This window comes from Melanerpes formicivorus, unplaced genomic scaffold (genome assembly GCF_026170545.1).
Source record: "Melanerpes formicivorus ecotype bairdi unplaced genomic scaffold, bMelFor1.0.p_v2 SCAF_7, whole genome shotgun sequence".
Classification (NCBI taxonomy): Eukaryota; Metazoa; Chordata; class Aves; order Piciformes; family Picidae; genus Melanerpes; species Melanerpes formicivorus.
Window position 1 is genome coordinate 126,218 of NW_027142359.1, and position 27,151 is coordinate 153,368.

Consider the following 27,151-nt stretch of genomic DNA (forward strand, 5'->3'; position numbering starts at 1 on the left):
CCTGCCCCTGGGACAGGCTTGCAGACAGCTTTTAACCCCCAGGCTTCTGGGCAGGCTGGAAAGCAGCCCTCGGCCCCCTGCTGCCCTGCTCTGCCCCTCTCCTGCCTCACAGCAGGACATCTCCCCAGGCCCTCCTCGCCCTCCAGGCCCCCCCAGCCCGCTGGCTCCAGCTGCTCCCCCCAGCAGCACAGCTAGGAGCAGCAGGCAGTGGAACTTCCAAACCTTGGCCGCTTGTGCCTCCACCAGGGCGGCAATGCTGCTGGCAAAGGCCACCTTCTGCTGGGCCAGGACGGTCAGCTTGCTGATGTAGGACTTGCTGCTGCGTGTCAGGCCCTGCAGCTGTGCCCAATAATCCTGGCACACAGCTGGCACCTCTCTCCTGGCTGCTGGGCACTCAGCAGGCAGCTCTGGCAGGCTGGTTCCGCTCAGCAGCTCCGACCCCATCCCAAAGGCGCTGTGGGCTGCAGGGTCTCCCACCTCCTCCAGCCCAGGCAGCTGCTTCCCTGGCAGCAGCTCTGCTCTCTAGACAGGGAGAGCAGTTCAGTGACAAGTCCAGGAGCCAAGGACACGCAGACCCTGCCCTCCCCAGCCCTCCCCAGCCCCACACAGGCCTTGGCTCTGCAGGATGCCTCCTGCAAACCCTCCTGCCCTGCGCCTGCCTCCCTGCCAGGCTGCAGCCCCCCTGCCCTGGCAGAGCAGACAGAGGGGCAGCAGCTCCCAGCACCCAGGAGCACTGGCCAAGAGCAGCCTCCAGGGCTCCCCTGGCCCACCCCTGCTGAAGACAGGAGCCCCCTGCTCGCAGCTTTCCTGACCTCCTCTGGGACGCTGCCAGTGCTTCCGGGCAGGCTGGAGGCAGCCTTGGCAATGGGCCCCTGCCAGCTCTTCCTGAGGCTGGGGATCCTGGGGAAGGCAGAGAAGGGCTGGCATCAACTGCCAGGGGCTGAGCCTCTCTCAGAGATGCAGAGGAGAAAGAGGAGCCAAAGCTCTGAGGGCATGAGGTGCTCTTGAGGGAGAGTGAAACCGTGACAAGGGGCTGGGCCCCTCCCTGCCACCCTCCTCCCAGCCAGGGCATGCACAGGGCATTGGGGTACCCGGGCCAAGCTCCTGCCCACAGCCAGCCCTGTGCCAGCCCTGTGCCAAGTGCTGGGAGCAGGGGGCAGAGGGGCCAGCAGGCAGCAGACACTCACCTCTGGTAGAAGAGCAGGTAGGCCTGCTGCTGCTGCAGGACCTCTTGGGGGGCTGCGGAGCCGACCCGCTCGTCGTCCGCTCGATACCACTGCCCATCGCTGGCCTGCAGCAGGAGAAGAGAGAGCAGGGCTGGGCTGTGCCCAGGCACCTTCCTGGCAGCAGCAGCAGCAGGAGCAGCGCCCGTGGGCACAGCTCCTCTCCCCACGAGGCAGAGGAGGCCCAGGGCAGGCCAGGGGGCTCTGCCAGAGCTGAACCTTCCCCCCTCCTGCGGCACGGCACAGCCTGCACCCCGCAGCCAGTGCTCCCCACCACGCACATCTGCTGAGCACCCTCCTTGCTGGGCCTACAGGGACCCCCCAGCACCCCCCAGCCCTGAGGGGGTGGCACCACAGCTCCTGGGCTCACCTTCACGTAGCAGTAGTAGTGCCCTGCGTGGCAGCTGTGCCCAGAGTGCAGCAGCACCGCATAGAGGCTGTACAGGACGGGGTCCCTGCGCCGCACAGACATGTAGGGGCGGAGGTTCAGCAGCATGGGGTACCGCACCTCCTGCAGAGACAGGAGCGCTCAGCAGCCTGCACAGGCCATGGCTTTTGTGCTGGGGCAAGAGCAGCACAGCTCTCCCAGCAGGGCCACCTCTCCAGAGAAGGGCACTCAGCCTCCTGGTGCAGAGGGGGTGCTGAGGAAGGCGGCAGGAGGAGCCGAACTCCGCCTGCAGCGCACAGCGGGGGAAGGGCTGCAGGAGCGCGGCACAGCTCCCGCTGGCCACAGCAGCACCTCCCGGCCCGCTCTGGGCAGCAGCACCTGGGGCCAGGAGAGAGCCTCAGCCCCGGGCTGCCAAGCGCTCACCTTGGTGATCCTCCCTGCGGCGTAGGGGGCAAAGCGCTTCAGTGCCACCGTGAGGACGTTGGGGGCTCGGTGGATGCTGAAGCGTTTGCTGGCCGACACCTCCTGCTGGCACCTGCACAGGCAGAGCTCCAGCTCTTCAAGCTGCTGCGCCAGCCAGCTGCCTGCCAGCCCTGGCCGGGCAGCAAAGCCCTTGGCACCGACCCTGCTGACAGCAGCCGCTGCTCCAGGGCCCCTGCTCACGGCCACGGCTGCCGGCCCAGCTCCTCCTCACCACAGGAGGCAGCCTTCGCGGCAGGCTTCCACGGCCACGGCCCTCAGGGCTGAGCCGCGGAGCAGGCAGTGAAGCCCTCCCGCAGCCAGCAGGGGGCACAGCTGCTTGCCCCCAGCGCAGCGCCCCCCGGCCGCCCGCAGCCCCCAGCCTCACCTGCCACACTTGTAGGCGTTCTCCCCGCACAGCAGCTCTGCCTGCACAAACTGCCCCAGCGCCTGCACCACGCTCCTGGCCTCCTGCAAGGACAGAGCAGAGCTCAGGCCACCAGTGGCCTGTCCACGCCACAGCCCCGAGAGAGCACACCCAGCGTGGGCACAGGGCCACAGGCTGCAGCAAACCCCTCAGCCCCACCAGCTGGCAGTGCCCAGCACCACGAGGGGCAGCTGCAGGGGCCCCAGCACCACGCAGCCTCACGCCCAGGCACCGGGCACTGCCCTGCCAGACACAGCAGGCAGCTCAACAAGGCAGCGGCTTCCCTCTTGCCTGGGCTGTGCCTTGGCACCGGCAGGCTCAGGAGCCCTGAGGGCAGCGATGCTGCAGCTGCAGGAACAGCCCCAGGAGAGCAGAGCTCCTCCCCAGCCCCCACCCTGCCGCCCTACCCCGATCTCCAGCGCCAGGTCCAGGCAAGGCTCGTAGCTGTCCGAGGTGCTCTTGCACTCCAAGCACGTCACTGCCAGAGAAAGAGCACTGAGCACAGCCTGCCATGGCCCTGCACCCACCCCAGCAGCTGCAGCTGGGCATCTTCTGCACACGCTCAGCAGTGCTCCCAAATGATTCCTCCTGCCGGGCAGCCCTGAGAGGCCCAGGCCCAGGAGCTGGCAGCCAACACTCACCACGGGACCGCAGGGAGCCGCCGAAGATCTGCTGAACCAGCGTCGGGGCCTGGCTCTGGCCATCCAACCTAGGCACAGGAGCAGCAGGGCTCACACCGCCCCTCCCCCACGGCCACCCCCGAGGGCCCCCTCCCCGTGTCCTCAGCACAGCTCCCCCCGCTGCGCTCTGCCCAGCGCACAGGCTGCAGAGCTCCAGAGGCAGAGGGAAGTCGCAGCCTCTGCCAGGCTGCTCTCCCAGGGCCACAGCTCCAGGGCTGGCACCAGGCTCCCAGGGGCACCTTCCTCCAGAAGGAGCAGAAGCTGCCGGCCGCAGCTCAGAGCTGTGCGCTGCAGACTGAGGCAGCGCAGGGCCCAGAGGAAAGCTGCTCACCCACAGCCACAGAGCTGCACCTGAGCCAGCTGCACCCCGGGTTCCTGGGCAGCTGGCACAGGATCCAGAACCACAGCAGCCTCAGGAGCGGGGGAGAGGGCCACAGCTAGGCTGGGGCAGAGGAGCCGGGAGAAGGGGGACTGTGGCACAGAGGGGCAGAGAGCTGGGCCATCCAGTGCGGCCCCTGCACTCAGTGCCTCCCTCTGGGAGTTCAGCCTGGGGCACGGGGTTAGCCCTCCCACGGGCACGGGGCACTGGTGAGGGCACAGGGCAGGAGGGCCACACATACTGGGCACAGCCGTTCCTGCAGGCCTGCTGCATGGCGTCGATGCTGTAGCGCAGGAACTCGTGGGCATCCTGCTGCTGCCGCAAGCAGAGGTGCTGGGCAATGTCTGCAGGAGGGGCAGCAACCAGCCTCAGCATCTGCTGCAACAGATGCAGCTCCTCCCTCCCTCCCTGCTCCCCCGCAGCCCAAACCTGCTGTCAGACTCACGGCCACGGGAGAAGCCCCCCGCAGCCCACGGAGCCCCCAGCCCCTGGCAGGCTCCCTGAGTCACCTCAGGAGAGCTGTCTGCCAAGAGCTGCTCCCAGCCCACAGCTTCTGCTCCAGCATCAGTCCCTGCTCCCCTGCAGGGCAGGGCAGGGCAGGGCAGGGCAGGGCAGGGCAGGGCAGGGCAAGGCAGGGCAGGGCAGGGCAGCCTCCCTTACTCTTGAGGTTCCGGATGAAGGACACCGGCTTTATGGCCTGCCCACTGCTGGCAAACGCCTGCCCCACGTGGTCCTGCATCAGGCACAGCATGCAGAAGCCTTCTTGGCGACCTGGAGCAGCAGAGCAGAGGACAGGACATCAAGGACAAAGCCAGGAGAGATGGAGGCAGGACAGAGGCTGCAGGGATCTCTCTTCCAACAGAGCTCAGCCACGCTCAGTGGTCCCTAGGAGCTCTGTGCTGCAGCACAGCTCTTGGGCATCCTGGGTACACAGGGGCCAGCAGACCTCACCCTGGCTGATGCCATCCCACTCACAGTACCACTGCAACAGCCCTCCCCCTCGCCCCCCCCCAGAGGAGAGAGCGTCCATGGGGATGGAAAACAGCCACAGGCACTCTCCGGAGGAGGGCACAGGTTGGCCCTGAGGGGCAGATCCCAGCAGAGCCCTACAGACAGGGCTGTGAGCCCTGAGAGCTCCCCCTGCTCCCAGCTGCGAGCCTCCCACAGCAGCTGCTGCCCGCAGGCAGCCTCCTGCCCTGCCCTGGCTGCAGCCAGCAGAGGCAGCACCTCGCCGGTGCCAGGCTGCAGAGCTGGGGAGCACCGCTAGGGCCAGGAGAAGACAGGAACAGCCTCTGGTGGAGACAGGGGCAGCAGGGACAGAGAGGGCACAGCCCAACACTCGCAGCCCCTGCCAGGGCCACCTGCAGAGGTGCCGAGCGCAGGACAGGCAGGCAGCTCCCGCTCCCCACGGGCACCCTGGCACTGCCAGCCTGGCACCGCCAGCCGCCCGGCCCAGGCTCCCCACTCACAGCTGCGGCCGTGCTCCTCGGAGAGCAGGTAGTTGGCGAGCGGCGCCGTGTGGCTCAGGCACTGCAGCGTGGCGTTGAGGAAGCAGCTGCGCCCCAGGTTGTGCAGCCCAGCGCCGACCCCGCAGAGCCGCTCCCACCGCAGGGACAGGCGCCCCACGGGGAAGGGCAGCTGCTGGGGCACGGGGACCCCGTCCCCTCCTGCTGCTGGGGCTTGCTCACCGCCTGCAGGGAGAGAGGCGCTGAGCCCCAGGGCTCAGGAGCACCAGCAGCCCCCTCGGCCCTCTCTACCTACCCTGCTTGCTGGTCAGCTCCTCCTTGGGGCTGCCGCGGTGGCTGCCAGCCTCGACCCAGGGCTCCAGCTGCTTCCCCCCGGGCTGATCCCCCTTGCCACGACCGGCACGCTCAGACTCTGCCTCCTGCTGCCACAGCTCCTTGGGCGAGGCAGCCGGCGGCCAGCCCGGAGCCCCTTCCTCACCCAGCCCCAGCCGGCGCCTCTTGGCTGCCGGCGCCAGCCCCTCCTCCAGCTCCTTCAGCCTCCGCATGCTGTGCACCATGGAGCCACGCTCGCTGGCCTCGACTCAGCCGTCCCAGCCCACTGAGCTCCTTCCTCCTCCTCCTCCTCCTCCTCCTCCTCCTCCTCCTCCTCGTCCTCCTCCTCCTCGTCCTCGTGTCCCTCGCGCTCGGTGTCCAGGCAACAGGCTGAGGCGGAGCGGCGCTGCTGATTGGCTGCAGTGCCAAGGGGGGGCGGGACTTGTCAGGGCGTGGTCGTCGGGCTCGGCGATGCCCATTGTGTGCTGGCACCGCGGCGCAGCCGGGGGGGGCCTGGCCCTGTCCTGCTCCAGCCCCTGGCCCTGTCAGGTGCTGAGGGCAGTGGCACCAGGAGGGATCTGAAGGTGGCCTCGCAGCAGCTCCTCTCCTCCCCTCCTCCTCTCTTCCCCTCCATTCCCGGGGGCCCAGGGGATCCCTCCCTGGCTGAGGAGGGCTGCTGCAGACCCCAGCTAGTAGCTTCCCCTGCTCCTTGACCAGTGGGGTTCTTGTGCTGGTTTTCAGTTGTGAATATATCTCAACACTGTAACTCCTGGAGAGTTTGTACATATTCCTTGCATCCCATTGCAGATTTCCCTTTGCCTATAAATACAGCTTTCATTTGCTTCCAGCTGGGCTGGGCTGGCAAAGGTAATGTTGGGGGGGAATTTCAACCACAGGGAAGAAGGAGCAAAGATCATTGTCACATTTGATGCTCAGAGTTTACATCTGACTGGAGGGGAACAAGCCTTTGGCTGTCAAAGATCCTTCCAGACTTGCATTCCCAGTTACAGCTCTCCTTCGAAGTAAGCACAAGCTGTTCTCCAGGGCAGTATCAAAGCTAGGAGGAGAATCCAGGTGTGTTCCTGAACACCTCCTGAAGTCCATTCAAGCCAGCAGCTGGAAAACCAGCAGGGAAATCCAGCTTCTGGGTGATAAAAATGCCACCATGGGTCTGTTAAGGAAGCACAATCCACAGCACCCTCTGCCCTTGCCAGGCTGTGTCCCTCTGCCTAGATCTGCAGTTGAATTCATTTCTGACTCAGCAGTGGGGTTTTGTTTGCACTCTGCTGTTCCCTGCTCTGCAGAGGAGTTGGGGGTTTTGTTGCAGACAAATGACTTGCATGTGCCTAAACAAAAGCAGGAACCACTCCCAGAAGTTTGCTTCTGTCTGCTGGTTTTTAAGGCACTGATTTGATTTGGGTTAAGCTAACCAGGCAGGAATTACAACAAGAGACTTCTCTTTATTCCCCCCTCCCGCCCCCCCAAGATTAGGTATTACACTTATTAGATTGTGGACAGGTTCTGTTTGCTTGCAAATTCCCCCAGGATGCTCCTGGGCAGCTTGGGTGCAGTGTAGAGCATTCAGAAAATGGAAAAGGCTAAACCACGAAACAGCTTCACCCCACGGATCAAATCAGAGGCCAGGCAGGAGCTTAGGGAGAGCCAAGGAGAGCGCAGGTTGTGCTCCCGGGGATGGAGCAGGAATTGGGAGATGCTCCCTAGGTCTCTGGTCGGCAGCAGGCTCCAGAGCTGCCGGTTTGTAATCTGATTTGCGGATGGTGTGGCACAGCCCAAAGGGAAAGGACCTGCCAGAACCAAAGTGTCCTCAGGCACGGCTGCCACGAGGCCAAGCTCCTGCGGCAGCCCTGTCGGAAGGGTGCGAGACAGCCGCAGCTTGCCGGCAGGCAGCCAGGGAGCAGGGCCCCAGGGCAGGCAGGGCCAGGGAGAAGCCAGGACCCAGGGCTGGTGTCTGCAATGCTGCCGCGAAGGCAGCGAGGCCAAGAGGAAAGCAGAACATAGGAGTGAGCAAGAGGAAGGCAAGAGCAAGAGAGCCCCCACAGCCTTCTGCTCACCCTGGTTAAGCTGTTCAGAGACAATGTGTCCCAGGCCAAGGCACACTGGGTGCCAAGCACCCTGCTAATCATAGTGCCAAACCCAAGCGGACTTCCCCCTCCAGCAGCCTTGACCTGTCCCAGGGGAAGGCAATTTCCTGCCTTTGTCTTTCCCCATTCAGACCTCCACTAGTGGAGATGGGGGAAGGAGGGTTTGGAGCACACTGTAACAGCCACATCTGAGCAAACTCCTTTTAGGTGCAGTGGGGCTTAAACCCGAGATCCAGCTATAGATTGGCCTAGTGACAGAATGGTGTCAAAGCAGCTGCTCTGCTGCATAAGCAGAGGAAGGCACATTTTCCCCTGGGTGACATGTGTAGACCTCTAGCAAGACAGTTCCAGGGCCTCAAAATGCCAGAAGAGGTGAAGAGAGCTTATTCTGTGAGCCCCACCTGCATCTGTCACAATCCCCTCCCTGAGCAACCTGAGAGGGCCAGTGCTGACCTGGAGATGTCACCTGAGGGCTGTGGGGGCAGGCAGGGCCCAGGCCAGCAAGAAGAGAGCAGAGACAAGCCCAGATGAGTGTGGAGTCCTGCCTGTGGGGTGGCATCAGCTGGGAGCCCTGTGCAGGCTGGGGAGCAGCCTGGTGCAGAGGGCCCTGGGGGTCCTGCTGGACAGGATGTGAGTGGGAGGCAGCAGTGCCCCATAGCAGGAGCTGGGTTTGGGGCTGTGTCCCCAGGGGCATTTCCAGCTGAGGCAGAGCTGGGAGCATCCCCCCAGTGCTGCTGTCGATGGAGGCTGCTCTCAGGGCTCCTCCCTTTCTCCTCCCAGTGTTTGCCTACGGAGCAACAGGAGCAGGGAAAACCTACACCACGCTGGGCTCAGAGAAGAGCCCTGGCATCATCTACCTCACCATGGAGGAGCTGTACAGGAGGCTGGAGGCTAGGAAGGAGCAGAAGAGCTACCAGGTCCTGGTCTCCTACCTGGAGGTAGGCTGTGCCCAGCTGTGCCCCTCCTGCTGCCAGGCCACCATCTCCAAGGTCTGGACTTGTAGTGCCAGGGCTACCCCTGTGCTGCCAGCTGTGCCCAGTGGCCAGGACAGCCCCAGACTGGAAGCAGGCTGCCCCTACCCAGTCTGCTGAGCTGGTGCTGCTGGTCTGCCCCCTCTGGAGCTGGGGGCCACAGGGCACAGGGCAATGAGGTCTTCCTGGCTGCAAGGGCTTTGGAGGAGCAATGGCTCAGTGCCTCACTGGTGAAGCCTCCTGAGCTGTCCTCTGCCTTTAAGGCACCTTCAGCTGCTCCTGCTGGCACCAGGTGCCAGAGGTGCTGTTGGGTGGGCAGCAGGCCCTGGGGTCCAGAGCTGCTCTGCCTGCTGCCCTTTGGGGCCCCAAGCCTCAGCCCGAGCTGGAGCTGCCTGCTGCAGGTCTACAACGAGCAGATCCGTGACCTGCTGGAGCCCAAGGGCCCTCTGCCCATCCGGGAGGATCCTGAGAGAGGAGCTGTGGTTCAGGGTCTCTCCATCCAGCAGGTGGGGGTGGAAGCAGGCACAAGGTGTGGGCAGCGCTGCGCCTGCCCCAGGGGTGCCAGCGGGCACTGGGGGACCTGGAGGGGGGAGGGGAGGGCTGTGGGGACCCGGGGCAGGGGCTGTGGGGACCCGGGAGTGCCAGCTGGCTGGGTGCTGGCTGGCAGCAGCGCTGAGCCCGAGGCCAGAGGAGACCTGCAGAGCCGCAGGAGGCCTCAGCCTGTGTGCCTGTGGGCGCTCGGTGCCCGTGCCGGGGCTGCGCTGATCCCTGCCCTCTGCCTGCTCCCCGCCAGCCCAGCTCGGCAGAGCAGCTCCTGCAGATGCTGCTCGGGGGCAGCAGGAACCGCACGCAGCATCCCACCGATGCCAACGCCTCCTCCTCCCGCTCCCACGCCGTGCTGCAGGTGAGGGGTGGTGCTTGGGGCAGCCCTTGGCACCGCTGCCCGGAAGGGAGCAGGCGGCGATGCTGTGCCAGGGCCGGCGTGCCAGGGCTGCCGCGGCTGCGAGCGGCGAGCTGGAGCGCCCTGCGGAGCTGCAGCCTGCCCTGCCTGTGCCCTGCCAGGTACAGGTGAAGCAGCAGGACCGCGCCGGGGGCCTCGCTGGGGCCGTGCGGGTGGCCAAGATGAGCTTGGTCGACCTGGCCGGCTCGGAGCGAGCCGCGGTGGCCAAGAGCAGGGGCGAGCGGCTGCGGGAGGGAGCCAGCATCAACCGCTCGCTGCTGGCCCTGCTCAGCGTCAGCCAGGCGCTGGCTGGGGCCAAGGGAAGGCTGCCGCCGAGGGGCCCTGAGCGCCGTCCCCAGGGCAGAGCTGCCGTGGGCTGAGCGTGGCCAGGGCTGGGAGCCGAGGGCCAGCCCCTGAGCGGAGCCTCGCTGTGCCGGGCAGGGCAAGCAGAGCCACGTCCCGTAGCGGGACAGCAAGCTGAGGCGGCTGCTGAAGGACTCCATCGGCCGCACCCTGATGCTGGCTGCCCTCAGCCCCTCGCCGCTCTGCTGCCAGGACACCCTCAACACCCTCAGGTGTGCCAGCAGGGCCAAGGAGATCCAGGTCTCGGTGAGCCCCTCGCCCCGCGGCCGGCAGTTGCTGGGGCTGGCTGGGAAGGAGCCTGGGGCAGGCTGCTGCCTCCCTGCCGCCTCCCTGCTGCAGCCGGGCTGCCTCTGGAGCCCCTCTCAGAGTCAGCTGCAGCCGCCCGGGCCCCACCAGCCCAGAGGAGGCTGAGGAGCTGCCCCGCTGCCGCCTCAGCAGAGGGGAAGGAGCTGTCCCGGTGCTGCTCTCAGCTCCGCTCCTCCCTCCCTGCAGCTCAAGAGCAACCTGCTCAGCCTGGACTCCCACGTCTGTCAGTATGTTGTGCTGTGTGCGCAGCTGAGAGCGGAGGTGAGCTGCTGGGCGCAGGGCTGGGCTCTGTCTGCAGCTCTGCTTTGCCTGGCACCCAGCCTGCTGAGCTGCTGGGGCTCAGGGCATGCTCTGAGCCAGGGCTGCCCCTTGCTCACAGGTGGCAGAGCTGCAGGCCAAGCTCCGTGCCTGTGAGGATGCTGCCCGGGGGGCACAGAGCCAGGCGCCAGTGCTGCTGCCTGCCCTCAGCTCCAGCCTGCTGCAGCTGCCCAGGTGAGGCTTCTGGGCAGGAGGGATGGAGCCTGGGCTGGCATCTTGGGGTCCCCCATGGCCAGGAGCTTGCAGAGTTTGGCTGCTGGCTGCAGCCCAAGTGGCTGCCAGGACGCAGCTGAGCTGCTCTGCTGCTGTGCCACAGCCTCTCCGCTGCCCAGCTGGAGTGAGGAGCCTGGCAGCCCCCAGAGCTGGGGGACAAAGGCCAAAGCTTCCTTGGGCTCCATCCCAAACCTTGGTAGGCCAAGGGATGGCTTCCCCAGAGACTCTTCCCTGGCTCAGGGGCTGCTGCTGTGACTCCTGCAGGTTGGAGGAGGCTGTGCCCAAGGTGTGCCTGGACCTCACTGGTGGGGAGAGGGCTGGAGAGCAGCAGCAGCAGCTGGCAGCTGGGTGTCCTGTTCCCTTGCAGCTGGCCTTGGAGGAGGTGAGAGGAGGGCTTGGCCTGGTGAGTGGGACCCAGCAGGCAGCTCAGGTACCTTGCTGGGCTGCACTGGGCAAGCTGGGAGCTGAGCTGCTCTGGGAGGTCTTGGCTCAGCAGGTGCTGGGCTGTGGAGTGCTGGAGAAAGCTCTGAGCCTGGCAGGGAAGGGGCAGCTGGGGGCCCAGGCTCAGCTCAGCTCTGGCCTAATGCTGCTCTGGGGGCTTGCTGCAGGCTGCAGAGGAAAGGTCTGCCCCAGCCAGCCAGCAGGCAGATGTGCAGCAGGAAGCAAAGGAAGCAGCCCTCCTCCTGCAGGGCTTGACTGCCAGCCAGCCAGAGGGGTGAGTGTCCTTGTGCCCCCTCCCTGTGCCACTTCCTCCTGGCTGCTCAGAGAGTTTCAACCTTCCTGGGGTGTGCAGCCCCCCTGAGGGTGCTGGAGGTGGGGGAGGGCCCAGGCCTTGGCTTACAGAGCAGTGCCTGCCCTCTGAAGTGGGCTTTGGCTCCTAGAGGGCCAGTCCCAGGGGAGAAGCTCCCCTGGAAGGGTCAGCAGGGAAGGTTTCCAGGCACAGCAGCTGAGAGCCTTCAGTGCCTCTTGCCAGGCCTGGAGCTGCCTCCCCCAGGGCTCTGCTGCTGCCTCTGCTCCCCGAGGTGCTGCCCTGGCAGGGCTGCCCTGGCACCACCTGCTGCTGTCTCTGCCCCAATGTCCTGGCAGAAGGAAGCTCCTGGGGAAGGTCTCCCGAGGGAGGCTGCCTGTGCTGTGTGCCTGAGGCCCAGCACAGATCTGGGGCTGCTGTTGGGTGCCCTGCAGCCAAGAGGTGACCTCCCAGCCCAGCTTCTGCAGTCCCAGCCTGGGGATCCCTCAGCCTCAAAGCTTGCCTGGCCCAGAGCTCCCCCCAGGCTGTGCCCCAGCTGAGGAGGGGGCTCAGAGGTGCTGCTGGTGGTGCTGAGCCTGTCTTGGGTGCCAGGGGCTGAGGTTCAGCCCCTGACTGCTCCTTGGCTCTGTCTCTCTCTGCCCCAGGGCTGCAGCTGCTGCCAGGAGCTCCTCCCCAGAGCAGCAGTCCCTGCCCCAGGCTGGCAGCTTCCTTGCTGCTGCTGTGGCCTCTGAGGCACTGCAGCCCCTGGCCCCTCAGGAGGCTGCTGCCAGCCAGGAGCAGGCCTCCTCCCCAGGGAGGGCTGCAGAGGCCAGCAGGGCCAGCCCAGCCCAGAGGAGCCAGCAGGGCTGTGCTGCTGAGGATCCAGGTTTGTGCTCTCCCCTCTGCCCCAGGCTCTGCTGCAGGGCTGGGGGGCAGCTGCCAGCTGTGGGCACAGGGCAGGGGCAGAAGTTTCTCCTGCCCTGGCACCCAGTGGGGTCTGAGCCTGCCTTTATCTCCTGTGGGTGACTGCTCTGGGGGGCATCTGCCCCACTCAGCCCAGCTGTGGCCTGGCTGCTGGCAGCCTGTGTCTGGGCAGGGCTGAGCTCTTCCTCCTCATCCTCAGTGCCAATGCATGACCCAGCCGCAGAGCCTGGCTCTGCAGAGGCTGCTGCTGGGCACAGGCCAGGCCCTGCCACGGGGCACTTGCTCTGGGCCCAGGATTGTTTGTGCTGGCTCTTGTCCTTGGCTTTGGTGTGGTTTGGGGCAGCCCCAGCAAAGAGCTGGGGGGGGGGGGGCAGAGGGGGACCCCTGGGGCTTGGGGGTGCCTGGGAGCTGCAGCCAGGGAGCTGACTCGGTCTCTGCTCTGCTCCTTGAGCCGAGACCTCTGTGGCTGTGCCTGGCACCCTGTGATGAGCTCTCCCCTGCCGGGCTGCCAGCACCTGGCTGCGCTCAGCAGTGCCAGGCTGCTGGCCCTCAGCCCCATCGGGAAGAGGAGGAGGTCCCTGAGATGCCAACTGCTCCCCAGCCAGCCTCTGCCTGCAGCCTCTCCCCGCGGCCCAAACGCCGGCGGAGCAGTGGGAAGCCAGCAGAGGCTGCCAGGGCGGCACAGAGCGCCCCCAGCCCCTGCCCCCCAGCCCCTGTGGCGCTGCCAGCCTGGCCCTGCAGCTCCAGGCTGTGCCCGGGGAGGCTGCCCCGGAGCCGCCTGCCCCTGGCAGCTCCCCAGGGCTGTGCCCTGCCCCGGCCCCCAGGCCCTGCCCTCGATGGCACCTCCCAGGTGTGCAGGCTGCCAGCCTCAGCCAGCAGCCCTGCAGCCCCCCGGCCAGGACCTCCTCCAGCAGCAGGATGCCCTCTTGGTGCCCAAGTGAGTGCTGCCCTGGCCCAGCTGCCCCCCAGCCCCGTGCCAGGGGCAGTCAGGATCCCCCCTGGCACTAACCATCCCTGCCCTGGCTGCAGGCCCTGCATGCTGGCCTGTGCCACACAGGCACCCTCTGTGCCCAGGCTGCCTGTGGGCTGCAGAGCCTCTGCCCTGAAGCAGAAGGCAGCTGAGAGGTGAGAGAGCTGCCAGGGGCTGCCTGTGCTCCCCACTGTGGGGCCAGCCCCATGGCTGCAGCTGCACCTTGCCAGTGCCCTCTGGGCCGCAGGGAGGCCTCTGCCCCGAGCCTGGCTGGGTGCCAATGGCCTCTCTGCCTTCCTCAGAGCCCTTTGCCCCCCCGGGGGTGGGCAGCGGAGCTGCATCCCCCAGCTGCGCAGCAGGCACCGAGCTGCCAAGGCCTCTGCAGCCCAGGTGAGGCTGCCCTGGGAGCCACTCTGCCAGGAGTGAGCCCTGCCCCGGGGCAGGCTGCAGCCTGCTGCTGTGCCAGCCCCGTGCCAGCTGCGAGGCAGAGCCCTGCCATGGGGATGGTTGGTGCTGGGGGGTGGCTGCAGCCTGCTGCTGTGCCAGCCCCGTGCCAGCTGCGAGGCAGAGCCCTGCCATGGGGATGGTTGGTGCTGGGGGGTGGCTGCAGCCTGCTGCTGTGCCAGCTGCGAGGCAGAGCCCTGCCATGGGGATGGTTGGTGCTGGGGGGTGGCTGCAGCCTGCTGCTGTGCCAGCCCCGTGCCAGCTGCGAGGCAGAGCCCTGCCATGGGGATGGTTGGTGCTGGGGGGGATGGCTGCAGCCTGCTGCTGTGCCAGCCCCGTGCCAGCTGCGAGGCAGAGCCCTGCCATGGGGATGGTTGGTGCTGGGGGGTGGCTGCAGCCTGCTGCTGTGCCAGCCCCGTGCCAGCTGCGAGGCAGAGCCCTGCCATGGGGATGGTTGGTGCTGGGGGGTGGCTGCAGCCTGCTGCTGTGCCAGCCCCGTGCCAGCTGCGAGGCAGAGCCCTGCCATGGGGATGGTTGGTGCTGGGGGGTGGCTGCAGCCTGCTGCTGTGCCAGCCCCGTGCCAGCTGCGAGGCAGAGCCCTGCCATGGGGATGGTTGGTGCTGGGGGTGGCTGCAGCCCCAGCTGAGGGGAGGGCAAGAGAGCAGGGAGCTGCCAGTGCCTGGATGTGCCCCAGAGCTGCCTCATGCCCCTCTCTCCTCTCTCTGCAGCCCCAGAGCATCCTTCAGGCCCTCTGAGCAGCAGCACAGCAGGAGGAGCCCCAGAGTGCTCCCAGCCCTTGGCAGCAGACTCCCTGCTTCCAGCTCCCAGCCAGTGAAGCTCTTAAGGTGAAGACTTCAGCAGCCAGGAGCCCAGCCCAAGCTCCCAGCGCTGCTTCCACCTTCTCCCTTGGTGTGGGAGCTCTTCTTCGTCCCTTGCTCTGTGTCCGTTCCCCCCTCAGCACTGTAACGCCCGCTCCCGTCCTCGGCGCCGCTCTCCCCCGGCCCCAGCCCCTTTTGCGGCTCGCTTCCCCCTACCCCACTTCGCGGTTCCCATCCCTTTCCCCTCCCCTCTGCGGCCCGGCTCCCCCCCTCTCTGTGTTGTTCACTAAAGGTTCGGGGTTTTGGCTCTTCAGACCTCCTCTGGCTGCCTCTTGACCCCTTGGGGGACCCTGGGGCTGGGGCTCCCTCGGGGGGCGCCTGGGCCAGGCCCTTCCTCCCGGGACGGGCTCCAGTCTGCCTTCCCCCTCTCTGCCATCATCGCAGGGGCTCTGGGGCTCTTGTTCTTAGCCTCTGTGGATCAGGCAGCCCCACTCAGCTTCAGAGGGGGAAGGTGGAACCAAAGGGCTCTCTTCTTTCTTCCCCAAGCTCCACTCCCTCACCTTGGTGTTTGTCTGCAGCTGTGGCATGAACTGAGGCCACTCTGCTTCCCCTTTCCTACAGCCCTTGAGGCTGGAAAAGACTTCTGAGCCCATGGAGTCCAACCATCACCAACAGAGCATTTCCCCAAGGGCCATGGCCACACATTTCCTGAGCCCCTCCAGGCGTGGGGACTCCACCACCTCCCTGGGCAGCCTCTTCCACTGCCTGACCACTCTAGCTGTAAGAAATTCTTCCTAGTATCCAAGCTAAGCCTTCCCTAGCACAGCTTGAGCCCATGACCTCTTGTCCTGTCATCAGGGAAAAGTTGTCCTCTCAGCATCCTCCTCTTCAATAGCTTCTGCCTTGTGCAGGAATCTTCCAGCCCCAGCTAGAGCAGGAGCAGAGAATCCAGCTCAGGTCACCCAGGAACACATCCAGACCGGGCTGGAAAGGCTCCAGAGAAGGAGACTCCACAACCTCTCTGGGCAGCCTGCTTCAGGGCTCTGGGACCCTCACAGTCAAGAAGTTCTTCCTCCTGTTGAGGTGGAGCCTCCTGTGCTGCAGTTTCCATCCACTGCCCCTTGGCCTATCCCAGGGCACAGTGAGCAGAGGCTGTCCCTGTCCCTGTCCCTGTCCCTGTCCCTTCCTTCCTGACCCCCAGCCCTCAGCTCTTGAGAGACACTGATCAGATCCCCCTCAGCCTTCTCCTCTCCAGACTGAACAGCCCCAGGGCTCTCAGCCTCTCCTCCCCAGGCAGTGCTGCAGTCCCTTCGGCATCCTTGGAGCCCTCCCTTGGACTCTCTCCAGCAGATCCCTGTCCCTCCTGAGCTGGGGAGCCCAGAGCTGGATGCAATATTCCAGGGGAGGTCTCAGCAGGGCAGAGCAGAGGGGGAGGAGAACCTCCCTGGCTCTGCTGGCCACACTCCTCTGAATGCCCCCCAGGACCCCCTTGGCCTTCTTGGCCCCCAGGGCACACTGCTGTCCCATGCAGAGCTTGTTGCCCACCAGCACTCCCAGGTCCTGTTTCAACCTCTTCAAGGATGTGCTGCCTGTGGGAGCCTGGATGCTGCTCCTGCTTCCTGTGAGGAGCTCAGACAATGAAATATTCTCTTAACTCCTTTTGCTCCCCTGTTCCAAACCATTTCACCTTGTGCCTTGCACCAAGCCCCTTTGAGAACCTCTCCAACTGCCAGCCACACAAGGTGAGTTTCTCACATCAGCCTTCATGCTACCTGTGCTTGCAGACAGGGCAAGATCCAACTCAGAGTCCTCAGGGAAAGGGAAAACCAAGCCAAGGTTCTTGTGAGAGCTTCAGAATGCCAAATCATTTATTGCTCAGGGGTTAAGCACCTGGGTTTCACAAATCATTTGGAATTCTTAGGAGTTGCTGCAGTCAGAACTAGGGGCTGGGGGTGGCTGACACCCCTCAGGCTGTGCTGTCATCCAGTGAGAGCTGGAAGAGCTGAGAGCTGGCTGCAGGCAACCCTCCTGCAGTTCAACAAGGACAAGGGCAGGGTCCTGCATCTGGGGAGGAGTAACAGCAGGCACCAGGACGGGTTAGGAGCTGCCCTGCTGGAGAGCAGCTCCATGGAGTCTTAGTGCACAAGTTCTGCATGGGACAGCAATGTGCCCTGGTGGCCAAGAGAGCCAATGGGGTCCTGGGGTGCAGCAAGGAAAGTGTGGCCAGCAGAGCTGGGCAGGATCTGCTCCCCCTCTGCTCTGCCCTGCTGAGACCACAGCTGCAATCCTGGGTCCAGTTCTGGGCTCCCCAGCTCAAGGGAGACAGAGAGCTGCTGGGGACAGTCCAAGGGAGAGCCAGGAGGATGCTTAGGGGACTTGAGCATCTCCCCTGGGAAGAGAGGCTGAGAGCCCTGGGGCTGTTTAGTCTGGAGAAGAGAAGGCTGAGAGGGATCTGATCAATGTCTATTGATAGCTGAGGGCTGGGGGGCAAGGGGAGGGGGCCAAGCTCTTGTGGGTGGTGCACAGCAATCAGCCAAGGAACAGTGGAGACAAACTGGGACAGAGAAGGTTTCAGCTCAACAGGAGGAGAAACTTCTTTGGTGTGAGGCTGCTGGAGCCCTGGAGCAGGCTGCCCAGAGAGGTTGTGGAGTCTCCTGCTCTGGAGCCTTCCCAAGCCCTGCATCCTGGATGCATTCCTGTGCAGACTGCCCTGGGTGCTGCTGCTCTGGCAGCCACTCACCCCTAGATCTATGAATACAGTCTCACAGTCTCACAGTCTCGCCAAGGTTGGAAGAGACCTCGAGGATCATGGAGTCCAGCCTGCCACCACAGACCCGTGACTAGAGCATGTCTCCAAGTGCCACGTCCAATCTCCGCTTGAACACCTCGAGGGACGGGGACTCCACCACCTCCCTGGGCAGCACATCCCAGTGATGAATGACTCTCTTGGTGAAGAATTTTCTCCTCACCTCCAGCCTAAACCTCCCCTGGTGCAGCTTGAGACTGTGTCCCCTTGTTCTGGTGCCGGTTGCCTGGGAGAAGAGCCCAACCCCCACTGGCTACAGCCTCCCTTCAGGGAGCTGCAGAGGTATTGAAAGGATTTTTGAAGAGTAGCAAAGATTTCAATAAAACACAACTGAAGTTTCTCCCTTCAGGCACTCAAGAATTGCTAGGGCTACACATGGAAGGTTACTTGTCAAAACTGCTTTGGTTTGTGTTGCAAGAAGGGGCCGCTCTACGACCAATGTGATCAGCGGAATCCAACTTTATTGAGCATCAGACACATCTTATATACAGTTTGCTATAATTATGTCCACTTGGCAACATATTATTGGTTGCTCTCTAAAAGGTTACATCATTGTTTTCACAGCTCTGTGGAATTCTTCTATCCGGCCTAATTGCTCTCTTTCCCAGATCTCGCCTCCTCCTTATCTTGCTTGCCTCCCTTCTCAGGGGCAGCTGGACTTCAGCATACCAAGCAATCAGCACTTTCTCACAGCTCCTACTCCACCACTATATTATCAACAGAGAATTCTTCAAGGCCTGAATTGCACAGGCGTTCCTGGGACCCAAGGCCCCTCTTGCTCAAAACAATCCCCAACAATTCCCCCGTTTTTCTTTTGTGCAAGTAAGGCCTTGGAGGTTATTCTTTGAACACTTTGCATAATACAATTATAAACAAGTTTAACAATAATCAAAATGAGTACAATAATGCCTAAGAACATTAAAGCTTACTACTATAATTAACAAACATATTTACATCAAATCTGGGTATTCCTGTCAGACACGTCTGAAAAGGTTCACCCACAGTCTGAAGGCTCAATCAAAATTCATTATTGCCTGTTATGTTGGGCCATGTTACCTATACAAGGCACAAAGCTTAAGTTGAACTAGATAGAATGCTCTAACAGAGCTGGCATAATACATGGTCAAAGATAGCAGACATTGTAAAAAAGGAATTTAGAGCTTAATAGTTCTGATCTTTACATTTCACTCCTCTTATTATCAAAAAGTACGTGATTATGCCTGAACGCATTACAAAGATTAAAACATAAATGCAATCCTTAGCACTGTCTTTTACAATCTGCTTTAGGGTTATGTTGCATCTTTATTTTCTCTAGGATGGTCAAAAAGCATAAACTGTTTAATAGTAGCAAGATTTCTTTAATCTGTAAAGGTAGATCTGGCCAGGCTCTAGCTTCACAGACAGAAAACTTGCAGGCAATCAGCAAGAGCAAAAGAGCTTCACTGCATTGCCCAATATAAAATTACACTGGATAATGTGTTTTTGCTCATCCTAGTAATATTGATCTCTTATTGGTACCATTAAAAAACCTTTTTATTTTTGCTATGGGGTATTCTCTTTCCCCTCCCCCCCCTTTTTTGTTTGTTTGTTTGTTGATGTTTTCAACCGAAAATGAAAATGCATGTTGTGTTGTTATGAATTTTGATTTTCCCTCTAGGTGTGTAAAATTATAGCAAACTGGTGAGATAACATATAAGTCCCTATGAACATTTTCTCTAATCACACAACAATCAGCCAACCATAATATTCAGTCCTAATTCACATGATGCTGTGTTACATTCTTCGGATTGATGCTTTTGACCCCAGATTATCATAACAGTTATTGTGATCGACGTTCGACTGCATGGGAAATGCTGTTTCCTCTTAGTCTTGATTCTTCTGCACATTAGTGAAGGAATAGTTGTTAAAATTAATACCTATTTACTACAAACCTTAACTTATGCTAATACCAAAAATCCTTAAAGCCTTAAAAGACTATGTTAAAATTAATCCAGCAAATCAGTGTCTAAAAAGAAATAAAATTGTTACATTAACTAAAAAACACTTTCCAAAGTTAAAACCTGTTTATACATTCCTTAACTATATTACACGGAGCGCCTTTGAAATGCCTATAGGCACACAATTAAAAAGGTTCGAACCAAAAGAAAATCATACAATGTGAATTCATTACAAAGTACCTTACACCGTACTGCAATTACTATGTACCAAGTACTTATAAATACCAAATGCTTACTTATTCATTATGCTTATTAGAAAAACTTAACAAAACTCTAAATAACAAATCTCTGAAAGACAACATAATCAGAAATGACAAAATGAGTACTGTTGCTTTAAATCAGAACAGAGCCATGGTCGACAGTAGCCGTACCAGAAACCGCTGCGGGGGGTGTGGTGTGTGTGTGTGTGTGCTGAGGTTAAGAGCACACCCAATTGCTGCATCGCATCCCGGCCCACCAAAGCATTGATTCCATTAGGCAATGGCATAACTGTAACTGTAATTAAGGCCTGTTTTCCTTCAATCTTCACTACAATTTTGTGACTACTCTGCATTACTGCTTGAGCTCCTCCAACACCTTCTACTTCTCCTATTGCTGGCTCTAAAGGCCAGTGTCTCGGCCAGTGTGCATGACTCATGATTGTGATGTCAGCACCAGTATCTAGCAGGCAAATTAATTTCACGTGCTGAGACCCGTACCAAAATTCAACACCAGCGACTGGTCGTCTTCCCATTGGTATAGTTAAGAGAGCCAGTCCCCCTGTGGATCCAAAGCCTTTGTCACCTCGTACAGGCTGATCGCATGCCATTTCCACATCACAACACAAATAACACCACTGTAATCCGCATCAATTACCCCTGGCAATACCATTACCCCTTTAACACCCATAGATGATCGACCCATTAACAATGCTCCTACAGGCTGACCATTGATGTATATAGGTCCCTTTACATTTGTTTCCACTTTAATGGGCCGATTATCTATTAAGGTAGCATCTACTGCTGTTGCCACGTCCAAGCCGATGCTCCCTCTGGTTGCTGCTTGTAAGGCTGAGGTGTCGCTTTCATTTCTGCGTCCTGCTGGTAATAGACTGGAGCTGCCACTTGTGTCCCGGCGCGGCGGCTCTTCGCGCTGCTCTGGCCGTTTCCCGAACTTTGACATGCGTTGGTGGAATGAGAATTACTTTTACAATTATCACACCATACAAATTTCACTCTACATTGTGATCGGATATGCCCTTCTTTACCACACTTATAACATCGTATCTTCCTTTGAAAAACATCCCTTTGTTGCCCCCTCGTATTAGCCTTTAAAGGAGCTAAGGCTGCCAATATTTGGGTTTGTGACTCTGCAGCCTCTTCCAATTTCAGTGATTGTTCAGCCAATTTGTGCATAGTATCTATGAGAAAAGCCTGTGGACCAGAAGGTATGTTAGCTGCTCTTTCCGGCATCTCAATTGTGGTCCCCTGTGGTAAATTTACCAAGACTGATTTTGGTTTTGTATTAGCTCCTTCAAAAGCTACATTTTTTAACATATAACCCTTTAAATAGTCAGGAACATCCGAATTACTCATTGCCTCACATACACAATCTACAAATTCTGCAAACGACTCTTCTGGCTTTTGTCTTAAAGACATATAGTGCGGCCTTTTAGGGTCTGCTTGTACTCTTTTTAATGCCTTTTGGGCACATTCCATTGATTCCTGAAAGACCGCAGGACCACTTCGAACTTGTCGTACAACACCAAACCATTGTCCTGTTCCCATTAATTGTTGTGCTGTGACTCCAGCCAGAGGATCCCCCTGCTGCCGTTGTGTATTCTCTGAGAGCTGACAAAACTGACCCCAAAACTTATCAAACATGATCATTTGAGAAGGAGTCCAAATCATTCTCATCAGTGTCTTAATGTCCTCTGGAACCAACAAATCACTACCCCAGATATACTGCAGCATTTGTCGGGCAGGCTCGCTATGTAGCCTGCTTTTAGCTACCGTTGCTCTCAATCGCTGCAAAATCTTCCAGTCCAAAACCTGATAGTGTCCTTGATTGTGATCAATATCATACGTTACAGGAAAACACAGTACCTTAGACAACTCAGCAGCCACATCGTAACATCCATTTTTCATAGCCTCCTGAGCAATCGCTTTCCAGTCAATTTGCACAACCGCTCCCGAGCTAGGTTTCTTCTCCGTTGTATTTCCTAAGAGCATTTCTTTTCCCTGGGAACTTTCTAAAATCAGTTTTTGACACATGTGCTCCACCAACTTTTCTAACTGAGCCGGAGAAATAGATAACGGTGTCTCCCTCTGATTTACTGCCTCAGTTTGTGATTCTACGCTGTCGTTCAGTTCAGCCAAAGCCCCCACTCCCTTAGCCAGGCAGGCTATGCCTGGGGCTAGGTCATTAGGCGCCTCGCTGAATTCCGTCGGTGGGGGTGGAGGTGGAAATTCAGGTCTTGCAGGGCACGGTAGTGGTATTGTGCTCTGTGCCGGAGGCGGCCACGGCCGGTATTTTTCAAACACCTCCTTCGGTCGCAATTCAGATACAACTGGCGCTGCATCCCGTTCTGACAAATTCGCAGTATCTGCAGCAGCCATTCGCTGTTCCAGTTCAGAGGTTTTAACACAGTTCATGCATTCTCGCCACGACTTTTGCAGCTTTATAGCAGTTTTATCACTATCAATTACCATGTCCCACAACTTGTTCCTGTATTCTCTCCAACAAGCTTCATCAAAATAACTATCTCCGCTAGGGAAATGCCCTAAAGCGGATCCATGGGCCAAAAGTCCAGGCATTACTTTAGACGATATCTCCGCCTTACGCTTTTCTAAAAAGCACTTAAATAAATCATACGCCGCCTGCCTATCCATTACTATCTATTATGCGGTAATACCTGTGCGCACAGACTACTCAGAGCAGTATCGGCTTACGGCGTCTTCGGTCTCTGCTGCTTCCTCCGCCTCTCTGTGGGTCGGTAAACACAGCACCAGTACTGCTATCCTGGACCGGAATACTTCTTGCTTTCCGCACTTTCGAACCCTGGTAGTCCTCTTCGGAACGGCACGGCTCCCTTCTTCGCCGCGACTCCTTTCGGAGATTTGCAGAACCCTCCTTTTTGGGTTCAGGACCCACTCTGTGGGGTCCCTGTTCGGGCGCCACTGTTGCAAGAAGGGGCCGCTATACGATCACTGTGATCAGCGGAATCCAACTTTATTGAGCATCAGACACATCTTATATTCAGTTTGCTATAATTATGCCCACTTGTCAACATACTATTGGTTATTCTCTAAAAGGTTACATCATTGTTTTCGCAGCTCTGTGGAATTCTTCTATCCAGTCTAATTGCTCTCTTTCCCAGATCTCTCCTCCTCCTTATCTTGCTTGCCTCCCTTCTCAGGGGCAGCTGGACTTCAGCATACCAAGCAATCAACACTTTCTCACAGCTCCTACTCCAGCACTATATTATCAACAGAGAATTCTTCAAGGCCTGAATTGCACAGGTGTTCCTGGGACCCATCTCCCCTCTTGCTCAAAACAAACCCCAACAACAGAAGACGTGAACACAAGAGACAATTGTGAGAATCACAAGAACCTATGTGCAACCCATCCCTGGGAAGGACGTTGATTGTAACAGCAGAGCTAAAAAGATACAGTCACAAGGACTTAGCACACAACCCACCGGCCGTGCTGACCAGAAGATTACATCATTGAAAGACCAGCAGAAGGACAAACTAATTTAAATAAACCCACCTTTATATGCATATGTATTAAGAGTAGAATATTAAAAGGGGAGTTAGGAAGTGATTAGTGTGCACTGTGGACGCAGCGCTGTTTTGCATGTCTCTTGTTGCCTTAAGATTGCTCCTTTTGAATTAAAACTATATTCAGTCGACTTCAATTGGCTCAGTCATTTATAACAACTCTAATCCTCCTAAGATACCTCAAACCCTTCTTAGATCATTCTCACCCTCCCTAACAGCCCTCAGATCCTCCCTGTACTTCCTTAACCCCTCCTAGAAATCATAGAATCAATAAGGTTGGAAAAGACCTCAAAGATCATCAAGTCCAACCTGTCTCCCAACACCTCATGACTACTAAACCATGGCTCCAAGTGCCACATCCAATCCCCTCTTGAAGACCTCCAGGGATGGTGACTCCACCACCTCCCTGGGCAGCACATTGCAATGGCAAATTACTCTCTCTGGGAAGAACTTTCTCCTCACCACCAACCTAAACTTCCCCTGGCACAGCTTGAGACTGTGTCCTCTTGTTCTGGTGCTGCTTGCCTGGGAGAAGAGACCAACTCCCACCTGGCTACAACCTCCCTTCAGGTAGCTGGAGAGAGCAAGAAGGTCTCCCCTGAGCCTCCTCTTCTCCAGGCTAAGCAACCCCAGCTCCCTCAGCCTCTCCTCACAGGGCTGTGCTCCAGACCCTTCCTCAGCTTCGTTGCCCTTCTCTGGACACGTTCAAGTGTCTCAATGTCCTTCTTAAACTGAGGAGCCCAGAACTGGACACAGGACTCAAGGTGTGGCCTAACAACATCCTTAAGTGTTTCAGGAGTTGCCTCCCCTCTTACCAAAGGTGATACAGCCTCTTTTTTTCCCTTAATCCCTTCAGAAGCTGCTTGCCCATCCAGGCCCAGAGCCTTGCCCTCGGCTCATCTTTCGGCACGTGGGCGCAGCCTGTTCCTGTGCCTTCAAGAGCTCCTGTTTGAAGTAGGTCCAACCCTCCTGGGCCCCTTGGTTCTTGAGGGCTGCTGCCCAGGGGACTCTCCAAATTAGTTGCTTAAACAAGGTGAAATCTTCCATCTGGAAGTCCAAAGTGAGGGTTCTGTTACTGCTGCTCCTTATTTCTCTGCATATTGAAAACTCCACTAGCTCATGGTGGCTGCACCGTAGGCAGCCTCCTACCATCACATCTCCCACCAGCCCTTCTCTGTTTGACACCAGCAGGTCAAGCAGAGCCTGACCCCTGGGACGCTCACTTAATGGCTGCATTGGGAAGCTGGGAATGAGGGAAGAGCCTGGAAATGGTGAGGCAGCAATTAGGCCTTGTCCCCCCAATAAAGGGGACTGGATACAAGGTTGCTGTGGTGGCTCAGGCTGGTTGCATCCCCTCCGATGCCACCACACAAGCCACAGCCGCGGTGTCCCAAGGGTGCAGCCCAGTGGGTGGACAGGGAAGCTACGAACCTCATCCCATAATGCCCTGCTCCCTTATAAAACCATCAGCAAGGGACCTGTACTTCCTCTTTCTTCCCTAACCATTTCTATGGAGATTGGTTCCTATCTGGTAATGGGGGATGGGGGGGGAGGGGAGGGCTCATCTCACGGCCTTTTGGGCCTGGCTAGCCCAAGGCTGGGGGAAGGGCAGTTTCATATCTGGCTAGCTCAGATTAGCCTAACAGTGGAGGAGGGGGCAGGGAAGAAAGAGCCCTGGTGGGTTTGGATGCACCCTCAGGTGGGGGTGGGATGCTTTGGGTATGCTTTGGGATCTCTCTTTTGTCACGGTGTTTGTGCTTCTCTGTAAAATTTTCACTGCTTTTCCATTTAAACTTTCGACCACCTTTGCAATCCGATTGTCGGAGTCTCATTTTTCGCCCATGGTGGGAGGATCGGCCCTTCAACCCACCACAGTTGCTAGGAGATTTTAAGTTGTTTTCATGGAGTTTCCAGAGGTCTTGAACAGTATTGGAAAGATTTGTTGACTTTTGACGACGTTTCCAGGAGGTTTGAGGACACTTGCATGACCTTTCAGCCACATTTGAGTATTTGTGAGAACCAAAGGCTTGCTAAAGTCTCACCAACACGCTTAATGTGATGCCTCAATAGGTGGCTTGGGGGAACTCCAGGAGATGTTAATAGATCTTAATGAGTCTTTAGGTGTCCTGAAGAGTGCAAAGGGATGTTGATGATTTTTCTGTGTTCTTCAGCATTTTTGAAGGCAGATGAACACTCACAACACTGTTGAACACTCACCATATCTCTCCAGAATTAGTTTCTAGGAGTTTGTACAGAGATTTTAATGACATTTGAAGAGATTTGTACTATCTTTGGGCAGGTGTGTCAAAGAGATGGGAGTGCCAAAAGGTTTAACATCTGCGAGTTTTAAAGAAGAGATTAGGATGCCTCTTTAGGCGGTTTTAGGAGTTTCTGGGAGTTATGAAAAGTTTTTAAGGAGATTTTAGGGACCTTGAAGAGGTTTAAAGAGATGCTGATGATTTTGACAGCGAGGAGCTATCCCTGCCGGCCGCGGCCGCCGTGGCTCCTGCCCCATAGGGAGCGGCAGCGGTGCCGGAGCGCGGGAGAAGCGCTGCAAGGGCTGGTGAGCGGCCGCCGGGCGGCAGGGGCTGAGGGGGACGCCGGGAGGCCGCTCTGAGCCCTGCCAATCAGGAGGGTGGGACGGGGGAGGGGCTGTGCCTGCAGCCACAGGGGCGGATCCTGCGATGCTATTGGCCGGGAGGCAGGAGAAGGGCGGGGCGGATACAGAACGTGGTCGGGGTTATGGTAATAAGGGGCGCGAGGCATGGCGGGACTCCGGGCGCGGGGGCAGTCCGGCGGGGCTTGAACGGAGCTGGGTGTCCGCGAGAGCAAGCGGGCCCGTGCGGAACTGTCGGGGAGCGGAGCGGGGAGGCGGCTGCGGGCGGCAGGGCGGTGCGCGTGAGCTAGGGGAGCGGGGCGGGGCATGGGTGGGTGTGCTGGGGGTTGTTGTGTATCGCTTCTCGGCCTTTTGGCTAAGATCAAGTGTAGTATCTGTTCTTATCAGTTTAATATCTGATACGTCCTCGATGAGAGGACTTTATATTAAACGGATTTTTGGGCGTGGGAGTTGGATTCGGAGCTTGCTCCCTCCGCTCCGCGCATCGTCCTGGTATTGCAGTGCCTCCGGGAACGGTGCACCCCTCCCTGGGGATCTTTCGTCGGTTAACAACAGATCTCAACCCATTTCTTCCTTGTTCTGCTTTGGCTTTTCTGCAGCTCTTCCCAACTGCTCCGAAGGGTTTTTGATCACAGCCTGTGCTGCGCAGCCTGCAGCTCCTAAGAAGCTTTTACAGGTGCTCTCCCTGCCCTGCACAGCGGACACTTTACAAGGCATTACAAATCTTCTTTGCATCTCAGAACCAGAACCCCAGAGCCTGACACATCCCTCGCTGATTCTCTAGGCAGGGCTATGCTCCCCCCACACTTGGCTCCCTACCATGGATGCTTCCTGGCCCCAAGCTCGCACTCTGGCTAGGACCCAGCGGCCGGAAGATCTCGCGCTGCATGGGAAGCTGGGGCCCCGCTCCTGATAGCCAATAGCGTTCAGCTGACGGTGCCAGCAGCCGGCAGTGACGCACACCTCAGCTACATAGTGCTGCGTCGCTCACTGACAAAGGCCATTTGCCCTCCACACGTTGGTGTCTGCGAGCCGATGGAGCCTGGGGTTGGTCCTGAACCAGGTCGCCGCGCCTACGACAGGCAACCGAGCTGAATGGAGAACAGAAAGCAGGACAAGGAGGGCTGCTTTGGAACTGGAGAAGGCAGAGTCAGGCTCAGGGAAGGGAGACACTTGGGATGCTGAGAGTGCTGAGCCCCTGGCCCAGGTTGCCCCACGGGGGAGATGCCCCACAGCAGCACAGGACTTTGCCTTGCGTTTTGGAGAGGGAACCTGGAGCAAAGAGCTGCTCAGCATAGCCCAGGGCCCTTTGATCCCCCAGGAGCCAGGTGGGAGAGCTGCTGCTAGCCCAGGCTGGGCTGGGCAGAGGGACTCCCCAAAGGACTGGCCCTGCCAGGAGAGCAGAGCAGGCTGCTGGCTCAGGAGTCCTGCTGCCAGCAGCTGAACCTCTCCCTGCTCTCTCTGCACCTCCTGCTCTCCTCAGCTGCCCTGGAGCAGAGCTCCTTGGAGCCTGCCCCATCAGAGGAGGTCTTTCAGCACT

General features: G+C 59.0%; 1 protein-coding gene, 1 non-coding gene and 1 pseudogene across 2 annotated transcripts; 2 read left to right on the plus strand and 1 right to left on the minus strand.

Moving 5' to 3' along the window:
- Positions 1 to 326: 326 nt before the first annotated feature.
- LOC137442646 (ubiquitin carboxyl-terminal hydrolase 36-like) lies at positions 327 to 5,567 on the minus strand. The gene is made up of 12 exons (XM_068141645.1): positions 5,318 to 5,567; positions 5,026 to 5,247; positions 4,217 to 4,327; positions 3,798 to 3,900; positions 3,139 to 3,206; positions 2,905 to 2,975; positions 2,459 to 2,541; positions 2,035 to 2,146; positions 1,594 to 1,734; positions 1,188 to 1,291; positions 813 to 900; positions 327 to 383 (listed from the first exon to the last, which is right to left on the minus strand). The coding sequence occupies exons 1-12, from the start codon at positions 5,565 to 5,567 to the stop codon at positions 327 to 329; spliced, it is 1,410 nt and encodes a 469-aa protein (XP_067997746.1).
- Positions 5,568 to 6,499: 932 nt separating this feature from the next.
- On the plus strand, positions 6,500 to 20,127 carry LOC137442647 (kinesin-like protein KIF18B; annotated as a pseudogene).
- Positions 20,128 to 25,946: 5,819 nt separating this feature from the next.
- On the plus strand, positions 25,947 to 26,137 carry LOC137442696 (U2 spliceosomal RNA). Its single transcript, XR_010987749.1, has one exon. It is a non-coding gene; the product is annotated as a U2 spliceosomal RNA (small nuclear RNA).
- The last annotated feature ends 1,014 nt before the right edge of the window (positions 26,138 to 27,151 follow it).

Bases quoted from the DNA above. Each gene is read 5' to 3' on its own strand.
- LOC137442646 (XM_068141645.1), bottom strand. From the start codon at position 5,567: ATGCGGAGGCTGAAGGAGCTGGAGGAGGGGCTGGCGCCGGCAGCCAAG. The intron at 4,328-5,025 runs GTGAGTGGGGAG...CTGCTGCTCCAG, and splicing joins CGAGGAGCACGGCCGCAGCT to GTCGCCAAGAAGGCTTCTGC. The intron at 384-812 runs GTCAGGAAAGCT...AGTGCCCAGCAG, and splicing joins CTGGCAGCGTCCCAGAGGAG to CCAGGAGAGAGGTGCCAGCT.